The following is a 19,744-nucleotide window of genomic DNA, read 5'->3' on the forward strand; positions in this document are numbered from 1 at the left end:
AGTTCGACGTGAAAAGTATGTGAGCGTTTATCGTCGTCGGTGTAGGATTTCCCTCCGGCTATTAATATCTTCTTTGCGAGACCCAGACACTTGCTTTTTACAATGCGGCTCAAATAGCTGCAGTGCCATTTCCGTCTCTGTTTAGGGGGAGGCCTGTTGGCTGTTGGTGTGAGAGGCACCTCGCGGTTGTTGTTTCAGCCCTGCGGATTCCCCTGCAGCCCCCCCCCCCACCACCCCTCCCCCCCCAAAACCCCCCATGGTGCTGTGCCCTCAAGGCTTGTGTGTCTGTCTCGGCTGACAGGTCAAAGTGATGCACAAGCAGCTCCTGCTGTTCCACAACGCCATCTCGGCGTACTTTGCGGGGAACCAGCAGCAGCTGGAGCAGACGCTGAAACAGTTCAACATTCAGCTGAAGACCCCTGGCTCGGACAAGCCGTCTTGGCTGGAGGAGCAGTGAACGCGAGACTCGCGGTCCTGCGACGCACTCGCAAAGACGAAGACACGCACGCTCTCTCCTAGACACACGACAATCACGCACGCAAACATGCCCCCACGCTCACGTTTTTCGGGCACAGGTACATAGACGCAAACGTCCACGTCTGCGCTTAACAGCTCCAACCCCCGCCGGGTCAGGCATGCCTTTCTGATGGGGGGACAGCCATTGAGCGCAAAGTCACGTGCACCTCTATGCACGCACTTTGAGTTTCACGCGTGCCTACACCTCCGTGCACGCACACATGGTCGTGCAAATGGCAGACAGAACCCGCGTAAGCATTTTTCTGACCCGTGAACGAGTGTTAAGGAAAGAGTAAAAAATGGTAAATGCAAATGAACACGCAAAACACACACAAGGGTAAATGCAATGTCTCTGTACTTGGCTAGATGGCAATAATAGAGGAATCTTTACGTTCGTTTAAAGCAGCCGGCGTTGCTTCGCGACTGTTAGGGTCATCTACAGAGTCGACACGACAAAGAGGGAATCTGCGTTTCCGTGCTCCTGCAGGCCACACTCGCCTCTGGTAGCCGCGGCACGAACGACCCCCTGTAGCACTGCAGTGTAAACAATTTCGGAAGCCCACTCGGTACGACCCAGACAGTCTTATTTTCACTTTCATATTGACCATGGCGCCGATGCATACCAAATTCGTACTTGAATTGAGTAACGGGCGATGGTTTTGACGCTCCGTCTCTGATTGTTTTCTAGTTTGTGCAGTAAAAGTGCATCTATGATGGTAATTATTTTACTCCGGATTAAAAAAAAAACATAACATAGAAAAGTATATTTATTGAATGACTGATGGGCCGAGTGCTATGAAGTTGATGACTTGCCCCGTTGGAGTCGGCTGTTGTCACAGGGTGGGGACAGCCCTTGCCTGCTCGTAGTCCCAACGAGCCTGACGCTCGCACTGGTCGGGGCGAAACGGTTGCGTGCAGCCACTCGTGACACAAATTACCACATTTAATCTTAGCATTTTTGCAGATACATTGAATTAAAATTCATATTCCGACTGACGCGCCTTTTGTGAAAGGTGTTAGACTTCAGAAGGCATTCCTGATTGTGTGTGCTTTAGCTTTTGTGATTATCTTGGCGCTATATAAACGACTCTGTGTGTTTATTTGCAAAGACGATTGTACGTGTTAAGAACTCAACCATGTAAATGAATGAAATTGGTCCATATTCCATGAGTCATAAAACTTGAGCAAATGGGGAAAAAAAACTATGCTTGTGGCAATAATTGCTTTGGCCAAGTGGAGTAATTTTGGTGTAAATTGGGAGTGGTAACCAGGTGGTGGGTTTGGTGATACATGTAATATTGGGTTTTGGGTGTTAACTTCTCCTGGGCATAAGTGTGTTGTATATTTGGAATGCGTGGGCATCTGTTGGCCTCTTGTGTTCCACTGCTGGTCAATGAAAAGGAAGTCCATTCCAAGTCCACTGCTTTTTGTTCATAGGGGATTACCACTGGTTTTGATTCTGGCAGTCCATTTCACCTTTGTAGCTGTGTATAGTTTGCAGTAATGATTTTTTTTAGATTTACAACTGAAGTTTAAAGGAATATGCAACCTAAAACATATTTATTGTAGTACTTAGCCTGTGTGCCCAAGCTGGGCAACATAAGTTTGAAGCTTTGTCAATGGTTAGAGACATCAAAGCTGTAGTTGGGTGCATCATTCTGGCACTTCAGTGACATCACACTCATACGTTTTAGTACCACATCAGTGGAGTGACGTCACTTGATTACGATGGCACATTTAGCCATAATTGGAACTCTTTGCTTTCTCAAAGTTTCAAACTTTTTTGTCAGGCGCATGCATCTTAGGCGTGTGTGTTTTGGGTTGCATATTCGATGGACATGAATGCCCCTTGTATGCATTTTTCAACATGGACACGGTTTAAGTCATGCTGTGCTGTAAGAACTGGAATCGTTTCTTGCTCTACATTGTGTTTTTTCAGGCACTTTGTTCTCAATATTGTAGGGCCGAACGAGGTCACCGATCGCTCTCTGCTCTGCCACATATCAGCCATTGTCCAGACCAGTATTCTTCACTCATTATCGGAGGGGGGGCCACTTTCGCCAATAAGACATCATGAGTGTGAGGGCCGCCTCGCTGCCTGCAAAGGGGTGTTTTCACGTTTGTGTTTTGTCGGGGGCCGCACTAAAGGCCACCTTGCAATGAAGAACACTGGTCCAGACCCAAAGTTAGGCAGGAGCAGCAGTTACCGATCACCCTGCGGTGTATGTATGTCGAAGTTCTTTCGCACTGTACGTAGCCAATCGTGCTTTTCGGAGGTGCTTAATGCGGAGCATTGCATATTATATTACATATTGCGTCTCAGTGGGTTACGCCTTACGACAGTGATGTGCAAGGCCACGTGATTGCGGTGAATGTGTTTTGGTCGCTGGCTAACATTGAGGCTTACCGACTCATCCCTGAAAATTTGGCCATAAATTATCTGTTTCAACGCTGTGGGCAAAAACGCGGGGCTAAGTGCTACTATCCATCGCTTGTTCTTTTTTAATTGTACACTACAAATGGTACATTTTAAATAGGCTCATTCCACAAACATATTTTGGCCCACATTTTGCACGTGTTGGTTACTGCCAGAATTATATTTTTTTCATTCCCGTGTGCATTCAAGGTGGATGTTTTTTTTAGCTTGAGTATACTATGAGAGCACGTGCTGGGAAAAAGCAAACATCTTAAGTTCTTGAATTCTCAGAAAGGAATGGGATTGCATTGCTCTGTGGTTTAGTTACTCACAGTTGCGTTCATTTCCAGCAAACCACCCAAGGAGAAACGTCAACTCCAGACTTTGATTTCGAGTGACCTCTTTTATGCCAAGCTTATGCTTGTAGGGCTTTGAGCAAACTGCTTTCCCCAGATGCTTTATTGACATTAATATAACTGTGTATTTGGCATTAGTCTGTGTTGGGAACCTTGGTTCATTAACCACAAGGGGCCTGTTCTCTTGCTGCCCATGCGTTGAGCATGGAGTAGTTGGTTTTTTGTGATGAATGAACAGGGACATCCTGCACCCGTGGGTTTGATTCACTTGCTGTGTTGGTCATGGGCTGGAACTGTTCAGTTAAAATCGACACAACTGCTAACCGGCACTAAATGAGTCTCCCTCCACTTTCATAGAGGTCTAAATAAACTCTATCTTTCCAATGAAATAAAGCGACCTCTAGCATTGCATTTTTTATTGCACTAAACACGGATCCTATCTGTGACTTGCAGAGTAGTGTTTGGAATATAAAATGTAATATTGTGAATGCTGCGGGGATCTAATAGATGCATGTGCAGTGTGTGACCATGGACATGTCGATGGGACCAAATTTAAAGGGTTCTGTAGAATTTCGCCGGCTAGAGGTTCCCGTAACAAACAAAACATTTGACAACCACCTTTACCGCAGAGCATTTAATTGACAAGCGTGGAAGAGTTGACCAAATAGCCTCGAGCGGGGTGGTTGAGAGCTCGCAATTGAAGGCCCTTCTGTCAGCAGTGGCGTGGCCAAGAAATTGTGGGGCCTGCACCTTAACCTATTTGTATTCACAATGCATACTGTACGGCTGAATGCTGCTGCCAGGCATAGTTGAAATAAAACAAACAAAAACAACCTCTTGCCGGTTTCTCTAGGTGCTGTAATTCACCGAGAAGTTGGCAAACGTAGCAGTTGTAAAGTCCGAACATTTGGTGTGTGTCCCCTCCCGCACTTGCACGGACGAGCACCTTGCTTGTGTGCGCCGTGGTGGTGACTTCTCGACCAGCGCTTCTGTGACAATGACGGTCGCCCCTCATATTATGTATAGTGTGCAATGCGGTGTCGGTACGCGTGCTCTGTAAAGGCGCTCGGTTGAGCCTTCAATTCGATTTTATCCTCTGCTCATTTTCCTGGGTTTAATTATTTTTTATATATATATTATAGGCCGGTATATATAAATATCTATATAAAGCTGTAATGCGTATTATGATAAGAGCAGGGCTTAATTTTTTCATGGAATATTTTCCGGGGTCCGGAAATATTTTCTGGAGCTCAGCCCTGGACAGCTCCGGTTAAAATTAAGCCCTGAGATCGAGTACTCGACATTGGTGATGTCGGAACAACCCCCCCCCCACACCTCGTGTGTGTGTGTGCGGCCGTGTGAGTCGAACGCTGATGTCCCATCATTAACCTTAACCCGCGTATAAGATTTCCCGGGACTCACATCCATATACGCACACAAACTATTAACACACCGTTTTTCTGTTTGTGGGGTTTGTTTTTTTTCCTGTCCGAATTAACGATACAGTATATTTCGAAACGGAAGGATACTGCGATAGATCCAATGTAGGCGCATCGATGGAAGTAACATGCTGTACAGATACGTCCGAGCAGCTGGGACCCCATTCAACAATGGGACGTCTGCACGGCTTAGAGGAAGTATGGGTAATCTGGGGTGGGGTGGGGGGGAATTAATCAAATGATTTTCTGTAACATTGCGCCGGGCATCGCGGAGTCGCGCACACCTTTGCTATCTGAGCGGCTGATTGTAACATCTGCGCATCGCCTTTGGTGTCTCAATTGATGCCTTGGTCGAGACAGTCAGTCTGGCGTTTGATTTCCCGGTTGAGAACGAAGAGCGTTAATGAAATAGTTAATATAATGATGATTATCATGATGATAATTCCGTTATTCGCGTTTTTGGAGTCCGGTGTGTATGGGGACATTTTTTGTTGGTTAGAATATAGAGAAATGTTACACTGATCCGTCTGTATTGTAAGAATAATGAGAAGAAAGATTAAAATCAAACCTCTATAGGTTTTCTTGTTGTCTGCTGCTTTGCAGCTTACAAGTCGGCGACTTGACAGATCTGTTATTTACGGAGCGGATGAGAGAGGGCATGTGTGTGTGTGTGGTCCGAACGGACACCGTGAGTCCGCTTCATTGATGAGGGCCTCCATGTGTAAATACTCCACGTGCCCGCGGATGGGTGTGTGGGAAATGGGGTGGGGGGGGTCACGTGGTGCTTGTAATTGGATGAGTGCGGCTGCTTTCCGTAATTTCTTGTAACGATTCTTAAAACGTGTGTGAATAAAAACTAGTGAAACTCGTTTCGCTCCCGCAACTTGCAGATTCGCGTCCGTGCTTTATGCCCCTGCTGCTTCCTGGACTCGCCACCCTTCCCAACTTTGCCAAAACAGAATATTTATTTTTAAAACGCAGTTGATGAGACCAAGGCTCTCAAACGACAAGGAGCCTAATAGGTGTTCGTACGTTTATTGAATTGAGCGTCGCTGTTCTAAGGACTTGGATGGAGGCGCGGGGTGGGGGGATGGCGAGAGAGGAATTCCAAAGTCGAGCGGTGCGAGGAACGAAGCAAAAACGAGTGTGTTTGACCTGCACTGTGGTGAGTGAGAGGGTGATGCGGTTGTCGTGACCCGCAAGTTTTGTGGCTGGAGACTGTGAACGAGACGCAACAGTAAGCCCGGTAGACAGCCCTCAACGTGGGTGGAGGAGTGAATGGGTGAAGTTCATTGAAACAAAAACCCCGCGGTAGAAGCGACACGAAGGGTGATAGGGAGGCGACTGAATAGACCCTTTTTGCCGCAGCCCCTGTGAATGCCGCCGAAAAAGAGCTGCAGGCCCAATGATTCTGGTTAGTTCCCTTTTGGCATCGTAACATCTGTCACAACGCGCCCGGCGCATGCACTTATATACTGTACTGTGCATACACGTCTGTTTGCAGGCAGGCGTATACATATATATTTTTAAACGACAGTATAGCAAGTAATAGGCGATATATTTCATTTTTTAGGACCGAGTTGCTGAACCTGTAGCTAGATATGCAGCAGCAGCAGGAGCACACCGCGGCCCCGGAGGGGGGAATCCACGTGAGAGAATAATTGGAGACTTCCAACCGACACAACAGATGATCATAATCACGAGTTGCCACCGCGGGGGGAGAAGGGCGCCTCTAATCGCGCGGTGCCGAATCGTCCTTACGCCCCCCACGGGAACGCGACCGACCCAGGGCAAGACTCCTCTCGGCGTTACGAGCTGAGCGCCTTAATTTGACACTTTTTTCATCATGGGACCTCCTTTGCCAGTACCAACATATACTAATAGGGTTTCCCCCTTTTTTCTGGCAACAAAACTGACACCTTTTGCAAGGAATCACGCTTACATTAACCACAATACTTGCAGTCAAATGCAAACATTTGACTTGCGTTTGACTGCAAGTATTGTGGTTAATGTAAGCGTGATTCCTTGCAAAAGGTGTCAGTTTTGTTGCCAGAAAAAAGGGGAAAACCCTATTAGTCGACACTTTTTGTTTGTTTGTTTTCAAACAAACGGCCTTCGCGGCCTTTGTACGTGACCGTCCATCTGTCCGTAACCTCCCCGCAGCCGGCGAGCCAGCAAAACTTAGCTCAAAGTATATCCTGCAGAGTAGACTGTATGGATTGTGACATCGCAGCTTCGTGAGAGACGGCTGCCGCTTTGGAATTCCTCCAGCAGTGGATTGACCCATGACTGATGATCACACTGCATGGGCATGGATGATCGATAATAGGAATGCATCAACACTGAAATGCGTGCATGGAGATATGCACGCTTGATCTAACGTGCATACTTACAGCCCCTGCGGCAGTCCACTGCTGAATTAGTGCCCATCCACGTCGTGTGTGGTTCGTGAGGGTTGTTTCACCATACTTCACCACTCTGGTGAAGCCCCCCCCCCCCCCCCTGGAGGTGGGGGATAGAGGGTGGGGGCACCTCTATCGGTTCAGGAATCAATTACCGGTCACCCATGTTCGCCGGGGCGAGGAAATCGAACATCTGGTCGCCGGGTTCGCAACTTCGCGCGCTAATCACTGCGCCACCGCTCCCCACGGTGAGCTGTGAACTCAAAAGTCATCTGTCTATCTTATCGAGGTGGTGCAAGCGGAGAGGGAGGCAGCCCGGACTCTGCCGATCAGGGCACACCTTGGGGGATTGTCTCAGGCTTTAGTGGACAATCTGCCGGTAATGATTTGTAAGTTCAAAATTGATGTGTGGTTTCTCGCGTTTTGTTTAATGGACACGGAGCCGCCGTTGGAGGTGGTTGCGCATGGAACTACCTAATCCCCCGGTGCCAGATCGGGTGCCTGGGGTCATTACACGTCTGGGACACACGGCCCCTGCCCCTGCTGCTGCTGCTACCCTGGTGATGAAATACCAAGGAAGAATACACACGCACACGCATGAATACAGTTGCGTTATCCAACACGCGTTTGCTTGACTGTGAAGGTATTTAAGTATCGGGACGAAGCCGGCGAGTAGTTGGCAGGGCAAAACGCGTTTACGTCTCTGCAAATAGGCATTTTTTAGCTCTTGGTTATCGTCTCCACGTTATGGGCAACCCCATCTTACCCAAACAAAACTTTATTCTGGCAAATATCGGTCGCAAAATTCTACGTGTTAAATTGGCAACCCTTTGGTCAATGTTACCGGTTTATGTCGAGACTGAGTCCCTAACACCAACGTCACTCTCAACTAAGGTCTCGTTGCAGTTTGTCAATTTGTACAATAATGATCGTGACCCCACGTTACAGACTCACATAGATTACGATCTTTAACATACTGTTGGGGGCAAGTGCTGCTAGCGAGCACATCTGAAGGCCGGCACGGGACACGAGGGGAAGGGTCACCAACACCACGTCAGGCCGCCTTTGTCTCCCCAGTGTTCATTTTCACCCCTCACCCGCAGCAGGTCCTCATTTAAGGCAGAGTCGACCTAGGGGGGAGGGGGCCCAGGACAGGTTCAGATACCACTCGCCGCTTGGTGTCAGCCGTGGCGAGGAATCTAACTCAGGTGGCCGAGTTCGCAGAGCGATGTGCCACCACCCCCCCCCCCCCACCCATATATAACACAGAGCAGTATGCTGTATGTACAGACACAATATCGCACGCAATTGCTGAAAGAATGGCGTGAATTAACGAGAATGTACGTGGCTTTGAATTGTTCCCTATTTTTTTTGTACAACACTTTCACGGACAGGTTCCATACCATTGGCAGCAACAACTGGATTCTCAAGTGTAGCGAGTTGATGGCTTCATTGCCCATCGCCAACGATGGGGCCCAGCCACCGTGCCGTCTTCGACAAACGGGGCCCCATTGAATGCCTTGCATCAAGTCCCGGCAGTAATTAGAGTCGGTTTGGATATTGAGAGGAGGCCGGGACTAAGTTGAGTGGCGTGGCTTGAGATGGATGGGTGGGGGGGGGATGCGTGGGACTGCGAGCCGGAGAGAGATACATTTGGTGAGAGAGATATAGATGGGATTGGTGGTGGTGAGAGAGGATGTGTGGAAAGTGCAGGTGATGAGAGGGGTCATGTGTTGGAGGCTATTCCGCCGCTTGGCATAGAGTCTCACAGAACCCATTCTGGGATTGTGGATGCGAGGGTTGGTGACCCTATTTCCCCATCACTGGATGGAGTCAGACAGACAGACACTCCAACGCCCTGTTGCCCTAATTTTTTTTTTCTGGAGAAGGACCGTAAATATTAGTCTGCCATTAACGGATTAAGCATGTTGGACCGCCTTACAGCCCATGGGTGTCTGTGAAAAGCCACGCAAATCCAGGGCCAGCGAGCATTCCGTTTAATTTCCATTCCTGAGAAAACATTTTCAAGATTCTCATGACGAGGTCCAGACGGTGCCGCGAATAAATGAATCACGGACTTTATTACGAATGGTCGAGAGAGCGCGGTGAGGCTGTTGCGAGGCTTTGAATCCCGTCTGAACCATGTTGTCGCCTTTTCCAGTTTATAAGACGTACTTTTCCTCCTGTATATATATTTTTTAAAGGAAACATTGGGTGTGTGTCCGGGATGGTGGAGTCTCGACAAGCCTGGCCGCTCACCGAGCCGCGTCGCCGGACATCTCACCGCGACCACTGATGCCCGACTGGGTCGTCTGCTCCTGCCAGAGGTGGGACAAAGTCATTGTTATGCAAGTCCAAGTCGAGTCGCAAGTCATCAAATTCATGACTCGAGTCTGACTCGAGTCCAAGTCACATGACTCGAGTCCACATCTCATAGGTGGGACAAAGTCATTGTTATGCAAGTCCAAGTCGAGTCGCAAGTCATCAAATTCATGACTCGAGTCTGACTCGAGTCCAAGTCACATGACTCGAGTCCACACCTCTGGCTCCTGCTGCGCGTTCGGGGCGCTACAGAGTGAGTGTGTGTGTGGGGAGCGGTGGTGTAGCGGTTAGCGCTACGCCGCGCTACGAACCCGGCCACCCGAGTTCGATTCCCTCGCACGGACACCAACACCAGTGACGATTATCTGAACCGGTCCTGGGCCTCCCGCTCGGTCGACTCAGCTTCAAATGAGTGCCTGGTGCGCTGTGTAAACATCGCCAATAGGGAGACAAAGGCGGTCGGGCTTGGTGCTGGTCACCCCCCCCCCCCCCCCCGTGTAGCGTTCTGACCTTCATAGGTGCTCGCTAACAGTACTTGCCCCAACAGTCTGTTAAGGCTATACGGGGGATCTTTGTCTTTGTTTTCTGACCAGATTTATAAAACTATTGACACGGGCACAAGTTTGGGGTGCGTCTTACTTTCCAGAGCGTCTTATAATCCGAAGTCCACGGTCGCTATCTGCTCAACAGCCTGCAACCTGCCCCCATCATGTCAACGTGCACACGCAGCTCTTTTGCCAATCCACTGCTGGATGAATATCTCCCCACGTCAAACGAATGGTGGTATTTGTGTTGTTGTATTATACTTCACCACGTTGGTGATCGCGGGGTTGTGAAGACCCAGGGGGCAGTGAAGAGAATCGAACCTCGTAGCGCAGGGTCGCGAACCAATGTCCCACCGCTCCACGTATCCAAGGCAACGAGTAATGAACGATGTCCATGTGAATATGCAGGGCGATATATTTATAAATACCCCGCTAAATCGGAGACAGAGTAAACAATGCTATTTTAGAGCCCCCACATTGTCTCCCATCAACCTCAATAGACGTATTAGACCCGTAACGCTCTGTGTTTGATAACAATAATAACGATGCAGCCACCGCTTTCGCGATATTAATTCGCCCGTTGAGAAGAGAGGGCAGTGATGGGGTGAGTATACATCAGTGGGGTGTCTATAAACGGATCACCACGGAGATTGTCGCCGCAGTTGTAAAGGCGCAACTCCTGAGAAATGCTTGCTCGCTCCACTGCTGATGGAAGTTCCTTCACTGGCGGTCGCTTTAGAAAGCCCCTTTAGACTATAGATGACCACGTTCGAGGCGGTTTTGGTCCACTCTCGCACTGGCCATACAACAACAAGAAGAAGAATTATAATGAGAAGAGGTGGCAGCAACTGCCCACACTTTACCCCATCGCTCCAGCGGCCGCGCAGAGAGACGTCTCGGCTAGGAAAGTCTCGGCGTGCGCGCTGCATTTTTACATCGCCGTGGCGGAGTTCCTCCCAGCAGCGATTGTCAAGATAACTCTGCGTAAAGATAACTCTTTGTCAACATAATTCGTCTCGAGCAAGATCTCCTTCTCGTCTGCGAGGTTTTGGCTGCTGGGTGTAAAGGGGCCGTGCGGGCTGACTCGTTATCAGCAGCAGCAGCAGATGCTGTCTGGCAGGCTGGTTCCACCGTGCAAACACAACACACTCCTCTCTGCTTCTGAGAAACGGATTTACCGAAGCAAGGGAGATTGTCAGAATTAATGCATGGACCGGGGGAGGGGGGGGGGCTCTGTGGTGGGGAGGGGGGAAGACCCGCGAGCTGCTGCTGCTGCCTTCAATCCAGAAGCAAGGGGTGGGGGGGTAGCTGGAGGATGATGCGGGGGGGGGGTAGCTGGAGGATGATGCGGGGCGTCCCGCGGGTGGGAGGCAGAGCAAGAGACGGGTTATGTTAGGGTAGGGATAGAAGAGGGATAGTGGGTGGAGGGGCAGGAGGAGGGATAGGGGTGGAGGGGGAGGCGTAGGGGGGGAGGAGCTCACAGAAGGCGAGGCTCAGACCTGCCAGGGATCATAATTGTCGAGAGCGAGCGTCGCGAGGCCACGGTGCGGTCTCCTCCGTGCTATGAAGTAGGGCCGTTGCCCGAAACGTCGCCTCATATATATTTGTTTGCATTTGGAGGCGGTGTTATTGACGAAGGTGTTGAGTTGACGGCCTGCCGCGTCACTCAACTCCGCATCAAGCAAGGCGACGCATGAACCGTGAGTCCATCTGTGCGCGTGTGCATCACTCAAAGTGCACCTAGCATGGCACACACCGCCACTTAGTCGGCGAATGGCGGTTGTTGTTGTTGCTGCTGCTGTTTTTGTTGCTGCTGTTGCATGATTCACAATTGCGGGGAGCGGTAGTGCAGTGGCGGTCTCTCGCGCGTGGCATTTGAAGAGCGACTGACAAACAATTCTAACTGTGCTCAATTTGGCAATCAATTCGATAGCGTCTGGAGTTCCTGCGCGTGCGTTGTACTGGTAGGTCGACTCAGCCTCACATGAGCACCTGGTGCCGTGTGTAAACATCGCCACGGGGGAGACAAAGGCGGTCGGGCGTGGTGCTGACCACCCACTCTCTCGTGTGCCGTGCCGGCCTTCATAGGTGCTCGCAAACAGCACTTGCCCCTACAGTCTGTTACAGGCTACACGGGGGATCTTTGTCTTCCCCCTGGCTAGCGAGGTGAAGTTAGATCAAACGACTCGTCTGCGACCTCGAAGTCGCGGGGAGGCTCTCATCCAGCAGTGGATGATCCGTGTCGACCGGCGCGTGATCGCGAGCGCACTGCGCTACGAACCCGGCGAGATGCGATGTTTTTCCTTTTCCCGCGCACGGCGAACATCTCTGGGCCTCCCCTAGGTCGGCTCGGCATTATAAAAACGATGACCTGGTGCGATGTGTAAAGATCGCCACTGGGGAGACAAAGGTGGTCGGGTGTCGCGCCTGCCACCGAACCCCCTGCCGTTAATAGATGCTCGCTAACAGCGCTTGCCCACCCTCTCCTCTCGTTTTTCGTCGCCTGTGGTGGGACGCGGCGATGAAGCCGCAAGTCCCAGGCGATTAAACAATCTCGAGTCCAGACAAACAACAACAACAACAAAATCCCCCACCTCGAATCTGGCCTTCTTCTCGATTCGAGACCCCCTGCGCGCGGCGGCCGCGGCGTTCCCTTCGCCCCCGCCGACGCAGCCGCGCTCGCAATGCACGGGGCGACAACGCGAGACACGGAGCCAGCCCCCCAAAGCCCCTACCCCCCGTGTCCGCTCGCTATCTCTCGTTCGCTATCTCTCGCCTCTGAGCTGCCTCGGCGGATTTCGCGAGGAATCTCTTCCCGTGGAGCTATCCAGTCAGATTGGTCGCGCACATTGCGAACTGCTCACGATTGCGTGCTCGCTGTCTTCACGGCCGAGAGGAGCGGTGGTGCAGCGTTCAGATGGAACTCATCTTAACAGAGAGTCCAGATGGAACTCATCTTAACGGAGAGTTCAGATGGAACTCATCTGAACGGAGAGTTCAGATGGAACTCATCTGAACGGAGAGTTCAGATGGAACTCATCTTAACGGAGAGCTCAGATGGAACGCATTTGAATGTAGAGTTCAGATGGAACTCATCTGATTGGAGAGTTCAGATGGAACTCATCTGAATGGAGAGTCCAGATGGAACTTATCTTAACGGAGAGTTCAGATGGAACTCATCTTAACGGAGAGTTCAGATGAGTTCCACCTGAACGGAGAGTTCAGATGGAACTCATCTGAATCGAGAGTTCAGATGGAACTCATCTGAACGGAGAGTTCAGATGGAACTCACCTGAACGCAGAGTTCAGATGGAACTCATCTGAATGGAGAGTTCAGATGGAACTCATCTTAACGGAGAGTTCAGATGGAACTCATCTGAATGGAGAGTTCAGATGGAACTCATCTTAACGGAGAGTTCAGATGGAACTCATTTGAATGGAGAGTTCAGATGGAACTCATCTTAACGGAGAGTTCAGATGGAACTCATCTGAACGGAGAGTTCAGATGGAACTCATCTGAACGGAGAGCTCAGATGGAACTGCTTTTTGCGTGTTTAGTTTGGTGTCCTTACCACTCATCTTAACGGAGAGCTCAGATGGAACTCATTTGAATGTAGAGTTCAGATGGAACTCATCTGAACGGAGAGTTCAGATGGAACTCACCTGAACGCAGAGTTCAGATGGAACTCATCTGAATGGAGAGTTCAGATGGAACTCATCTTAACGGAGAGTTCAGATGGAACTCATCTGAATGGAGAGTTCAGATGGAACTCATCTTAACGGAGAGTTCAGATGGAACTCATTTGAATGGAGAGTTCAGATGGAACTCATCTTAACGGAGAGTTCAGATGGAACTCATCTGAACGGAGAGTTCAGATGGAACTCATCTGAACGGAGAGCTCAGATGGAACTGCTTTTTGCGTGTTTAGTTTGGTGTCCTTACCACTCATCTTAACGGAGAGCTCAGATGGAACTCATTTGAATGTAGAGTTCAGATGGAACTCATCTGATTGGAAAGTTCAGATGGAACTCATCTGAATGGAGAGTCCAGATGGAACTTATCTTAACGGAGAGTTCAGATGGAACTCATCTTAACGGAGAGTTCAGATGAGTTCCATCTGAACGGAGAGTTCAGATGGAACTCATCTGAATCGAGAGTTCAGATGGAACTCATCTGAACGGAGAGTTCAGATGGAACTCACCTGAACGCAGAGTTCAGATGGAACTCATCTGAATGGAGAGTTCAGATGGAACTCATCTTAACGGAGAGTTCAGATGGAACTCATCTGAAAGGAGAGTTCAGATGGAACTCATCTTAACGGAGAGTTCAGATGGAACTCATTTGAATGGAGAGTTCAGATGGAACTCATCTTAACGGAGAGTTCAGATGGAACTCATCTGAACGGAGAGTTCAGATGGAACTCATCTGAACGGAGAGCTCAGATGGAACTGCTTTTTGCGTGTTTAGTTTGGTGTCCTTACCCCACACCTCTGATTAGCACGTTTGGCTACGTACGGTGCGAAAGAAGTTGAACATACACACGTAAAACCATGGGAACCCCTGCTCTGATATGCGGGACAGAAGATGTTTCATGCGGGATGGAAGTTGCTTCACCATGTGCGGGCTCTCGCGGGAACCTCTCGATGTCCCTGAAGCTGAGCTGATAATGTACATTCGTGTTGTGCGTTTGTGTGCCTGTCGCGATGTGTAAACGTCGCCACTGGCGAGACAAAGGCGGTCGGGCGTGGTGCTGGAACGTACACAATGTCACTCACTCTCAAAGCGTTACCATCACGCCACGCTGCTGGATTAAGGACTCCCTCCCCCCTCGCCACGTCGGTCATGGGGGTTGTTTGAACCATTCTTCACCTTCCTGGCCAATGCGGGTTGGTGAAGTGACTGTGGATTGGGGGGAGGGGAGAGGGGGGGGCACCAGACACCGGTGCAGGTGTCGCTCTTGAGCCACTGATGCTCGCCGTCGTCGCAGGGAGTCGAACGCAGGGGGGGTCACCGGGTTCAGAGCGCGGTGCGTGCCAACCACTGCGCCTCCACTCTCCCACCATGCACCGGCCGTCATAACATTGGGGGAGATTCATTAAATTCGCCGAAGCGTTCGGTAACGACAGGCGAGCAAGCGGCCCCATTGTGCGAGCAAGAAAGAGAGTACAGACATTCTAAAGACAAAGATCCCCCCTATAGCCTTTACCAGACTGTTGGGGCAAGTGCTGTGAGCGTGCACCTACGAAGGCCAGCGCGTCACACGCCCGGCCGCCTTTGTCTCCCCAGTGGCAATGTTTAGACATCGCACCGGGCACTCATTGAAGCTGAGTCGACCGAGTGGGCGGCCCAGGACCGGTTCAGATAATCGTCACCGGTGTTGGTGGCCGTGCGAGGGAATCGAACTCGGGTTCGTAGCGCGGCGTAGCGCTAACCGCTCTACCACCGCTCCCCACACACACACTCACTCTGCAGCGCCTCGTACGCGCGCAGCAGCAGGCCAGCAGCAGACGTCCCAGTCGGGCATCAGTGGTCGCGGTGAGATGTCCGGCGACGCGGCTCGGTGAGCGGCCAGACTTGTCGAGACTCGAACATCGCGGCGGACTTTGTCATGTCGGCGACGGCGTGTGAAAGTGTGGAACGAAACGCGAGTCGACCGCTTTGCGAGGTCCTTTCAAAGGGAGCGAGAGACAAAACAACGACTTTTGAGCCGCTGATGTACAAATGCGTGGCGCGGTGAGACGACTTCCCCGAGGGGTGCTGGTGCCTATGCTTCGTACTCGCGCGCCGGAGTCATGGACACGTCGACAACAAGGGGGGGGGGAGGCATTATTGTGCATTGTCGTAGTAGGTTGGTATATTCGTGAAAGTTGATTGCTTGTCCCTTTAGGGGTCAGCCTGCAAGTCACAAGGATTACTGAAGTTGGTTTGCGACCTATAGATGCGTGCAAGGGTTCATTCTGACCGGAAGAAACTGCGGACTTTTTGTGTTGAATATCGGCCACGCACCTACAGGAACTCCCCGTGTACGATCCTTTGACGTACGTCAAAATCATGGTGGACATTGTTTTTGCGCTGCTAATCGGATGGGGTTCTAGAAACGTCTCAACTCTGTTCTTATTGCTCCACATGTATTTATTTATTTTAAAGTTGAAAACTGTTTTCTTTTTTAATTGAACAAAATCCAGATAACAATCTTAAAATGTCTACGAAGATCAATTCACCCCGTCCGTGCGACGGCCTGTTGCCGAATACTTTATTAGAAATCGCTCACCTGCTACTCACAACACTGCTCCTGACCACTCAGAATTATGATGGAACAACGCAAAGCGAATGATAAAATGGGAACAACAATAATTTACAGCCCTTTGTCAATGCGTTCCTGGATGAAGGGTCCCCCAGGCTGCATCGGCAATGGGGGTTGTTTAACAATACTTCCCCACTCTGGTCAGTGCGGCTTGTGAGTGCGGGGGAGGGGGGGGGGGTGTGAGCCGTGGGTGGGAATCTAACCGAACCGTGCTGTCGGGTTCACATCGCAGCGCGCTAACCGCTGCACCACCGCTGCCCCCGCCGGCGGAACTGAATCTACGGCGCTGTAATTGTAATCGAGTCCGCGTCGCGTGCGTTACCGCGCAGATCGAATGGTGGCCCAAGTCGCCTCTGGGTGTTTCCTGGGACAAAAGGGGCCTCTACGGTGGGGGCGAGTGGTGAGGGGAGTACCTGGGGTGGTGGTGGTGGTGGGTGGGGGGGCTTCTTCATGTGCGTCAGGCGATCGCGTTGTACACAAAGGCTAGATGGGGGGGGGGGGGGGGCACCGTGACCCGCCACGGTAAACAGCGCTTTTGTTCCAGCGCTCGCGCGCAACACGAGGAGCGAGTACGCGCGGCAACAGCAGGAACCACGCGGCGCTCCGTCGTGGCCTTTGCACGGCCGCCGCCGCCGCCGCCACGTCCAATGCCAATCTCACGACCGCAGTCGACGATACGGCGAGAGTCGTGTACAGGCCTCTGTCGACGCTGGACGCCGGCAACGGGAGGCATCTCCGCGCCGCGTCGATCGCGCGCGGGCTGTTTGAACATCCATCAACAGCTGCGGGTTGGTGACCAAGGGAGCCGTTCAGATGTCACTCGCCACTGATGGTAGCCGCGGCGGGTATTCGACCCTAGGCCACCATCGCCGCCGCCGGGTTCATACTGCAGCGCGTGAAGCCACCGTGTCACCCTCTCCAGCCTGAGTGCCACCAATGCCCTTGAGCGAGGACGGCCGAAATCTCAATGTTTTACTTTTTAGAAGGGTTCTCCTGCGTGAGAATGTTTGGCCAAGTTTCGCACTTTGAGTATTTGTCTTCTTGTGGGAATAATCTGGAGATCTGCGGGGGGGGGGGGGGAATCCCACTGCTGAAACGAGGGTGGCACCACCCCTGGTCACACCTCTCAGCCACACACCTACACCACCTGGCAAGCCCTGGTGGTCGCTCATCCAAGTGCTCAGCCAACGCGATCCCATTCTGTGCACGTAACGTAGATCACCATAATCATCATCATCAGCCATGACCAACGCACTGCTGGATGAAGGCCCTCTCGAAGCCGAGGTTCGAACAGAGCCGGCCGGTTCCCCTGGCACGGCATTGCAATGTGCGTCTTGCAGAATTGTCACGCGGCCGTCTCATTCGGGGCTCCGCGGTGTCGTCCTCCCACGGTATCGGACAGACCTCCATCCCCCGCGAGGGGGTAAACATCGTTAACGGTGTCGCCTTACTTCGTCAGCCGCGTACACGCACAACCTCACGCCCTCGGATCAGCCATCGTCGCGAATCACAATCCGCGCCACCGCGCCTTATCTGACCTCCGCGAGATTCCCGTCGACGCCTGGCACGCACGCCACGGGGTTTGGAGGTGTGGACTGGACTCAGTCCGTGAGCCCATGGAGGAAACGTTTCACTCGCGGGCAGCGCTTGAGGCGGCAGTACTTTGAGCGGTTGCAACGTCTTGGCGCGGCCGACAACAGTGAGGCGTGCGATGACTCATTTGAAACGAGTTGGGGGTTCACCAAGTGATTCGCTCGTTTTATTTATATTTCTAGCCATGTGAATGAGTACCTTCGGTGGTACCAATGTCTGCTCTGGCCCGTGGATTAATTTGGCCGTGTTGGGACCCGCGGGTTTAGGGTGTGGAGGCGCTGCGTGTCGGTGCGTGCTTGTGTGCAGATAAATAACTACAATCTCACATTGTAGTCGGTAGGCTAACAGCACTTGCCCCCAACAGTTCATATGCCCATGGGGACCGGGGATCTTTGTCTTTGTCCGCGAGCGGCAGGTGTCAACGTGCGGAAATGTGCACACGCGTGGGAGTTGCGGCCACGCGAAATCGACAGCTGTAGAGACGCGTAGGAGCGCGCAGATGATGATATCCACACCTGTATACACGTACAGCCTTTGTGCCCATCCACTGCTGGATGATTGCCTTCACCACGTTGGTCAGTGCGGATCGGTGAAGGCAGGGGAGCATACAAAGTAGGTGCATAGAAGTGCAGTACAACAATTGATTTTCCTGCACTGGCCGTCTATTATTGCCCACAAAATATCAGGGCCACCCCGCCTGTAACGACCAGCCGTGCGTGGTGGTCGCCCGTCGGGTCTCTCTCCAGGCTCAACCGCTGCTTAGCGTCCCAAACCTGACGAGATCACGCGCATTCCGGGCGATTGGTCATAGGCGCGCACCTGTGTAGGCCCCCGTGAAAGAGTGACACCATAAATACGCAAACGCACACATACGCACACAAACACACACAGACGCACACAAACACACACAGACGCACACAGACACACACAGACACACACAGACGCACACAAACACACACAGACGCACACAGCCGTACGCCTCGAGGCTGCGCGCGCCGCGCGCCGTCGGCCGGGGCCGCTGCGGCTCGCAGTTGAAACCTCGGAGCTCAGCTTCTGCCGTTCTTTGCCTCGCAGGTGGACAAGCGGAGACCTGGCCTCGCCGCCGCGATGATACCCCCTGCTCTCGCTGACCCCGCGACGGACGGCCGCCGCCCCCATCCGACGCGCGGCCGCTGGTAGCTCTCTCTGGCTGCGAGAAGTCCCCGAGGGAATCTACGCTTCGTGCGACGCGACAACCTGCACGACGGAGGGTGGCCGATTCCGCAAATCGACGATGCTCAACATGGATGTGCAGAGCAACGGACGCGCGCTTCTCCCCAACGCCCCGAGCGGATACGCCGCTCCGCCGGCACCACCGCCTCCTCCTCCTCCACCGCCACCGCCGCCGCCACCGCCGCCCCTTCCCCCGTCCCTGGGCTTCACGGGAGTGACGTCGGGGGGCGACGGCCGGGCCGGCGGCGTGGACGCCAGCAAGAAGAAGATGCGCAAGTTCTTCTGGAACGTCATCCCCAAGGAGCGCATCGAGGGCAAAGCGAACCTGTGGACCATGGGGGGTCGCAGCGACTCGATCGAGCTGGACACTCGGCGCATGGAGGAGCTGTTCTCCAACGCGGACGCCGAGATCCGGACGGGGGCGGCCCTTGGCCTCGTGAAGTCCCACAGCGCGGCGCGGTTGGCTAAGGAGGTGGGTGCTTTTGGCCGTTGTGCGTAGATGTCGAGCGAGTGCGCAGGCGGTGCAACTGCACCGGGGGGCGGGGGGGGGGTGCCCACGTGGGCCGGGGGGGCCCAGATGGCGAGGTAGGAAGGTTGGACAGGAGCCCCCCCCCCCCCCCCAGGGCCCATGGCAGCCA

General features: G+C 52.3%; 2 protein-coding genes across 7 annotated transcripts in view; both read left to right on the forward strand.

Annotated features, from left to right (window-relative positions):
• Positions 1-5,602, forward strand: part of ARFIP1 (ARF interacting protein 1) — a 42,143-nt gene extending 36,541 nt beyond the window's left edge. For all 6 annotated transcript variants that reach the window (XM_078863301.1, XM_078863302.1, XM_078863304.1 and 3 more), the window contains one exon: positions 302-5,602. In XM_078863301.1, the coding sequence (XP_078719427.1) occupies positions 302-457 (156 nt within the window). In that variant the 3' untranslated portion in view covers positions 458-5,602. The remainder of the gene's footprint in view (positions 1-301) is intronic.
• A 5,919-nt stretch (positions 5,603-11,521) lies between these two features.
• The window catches only part of FHDC1 (FH2 domain containing 1), a 38,744-nt gene continuing 30,521 nt past the window's right edge, over positions 11,522-19,744 (forward strand). Inside the window, exons 1-2 of the mRNA XM_078863307.1 lie at positions 11,522-11,696; positions 18,969-19,578. Of these exons, the coding sequence (XP_078719433.1) occupies positions 19,168-19,578 (411 nt within the window). The 5' untranslated portion in view covers positions 11,522-11,696; positions 18,969-19,167. The remainder of the gene's footprint in view (positions 11,697-18,968; positions 19,579-19,744) is intronic.

Source organism: Lampetra fluviatilis, chromosome 15 (genome assembly GCF_964198595.1).
Source record: "Lampetra fluviatilis chromosome 15, kcLamFluv1.1, whole genome shotgun sequence".
NCBI classification, from domain to species: Eukaryota; Metazoa; Chordata; class Hyperoartia; order Petromyzontiformes; family Petromyzontidae; genus Lampetra; species Lampetra fluviatilis.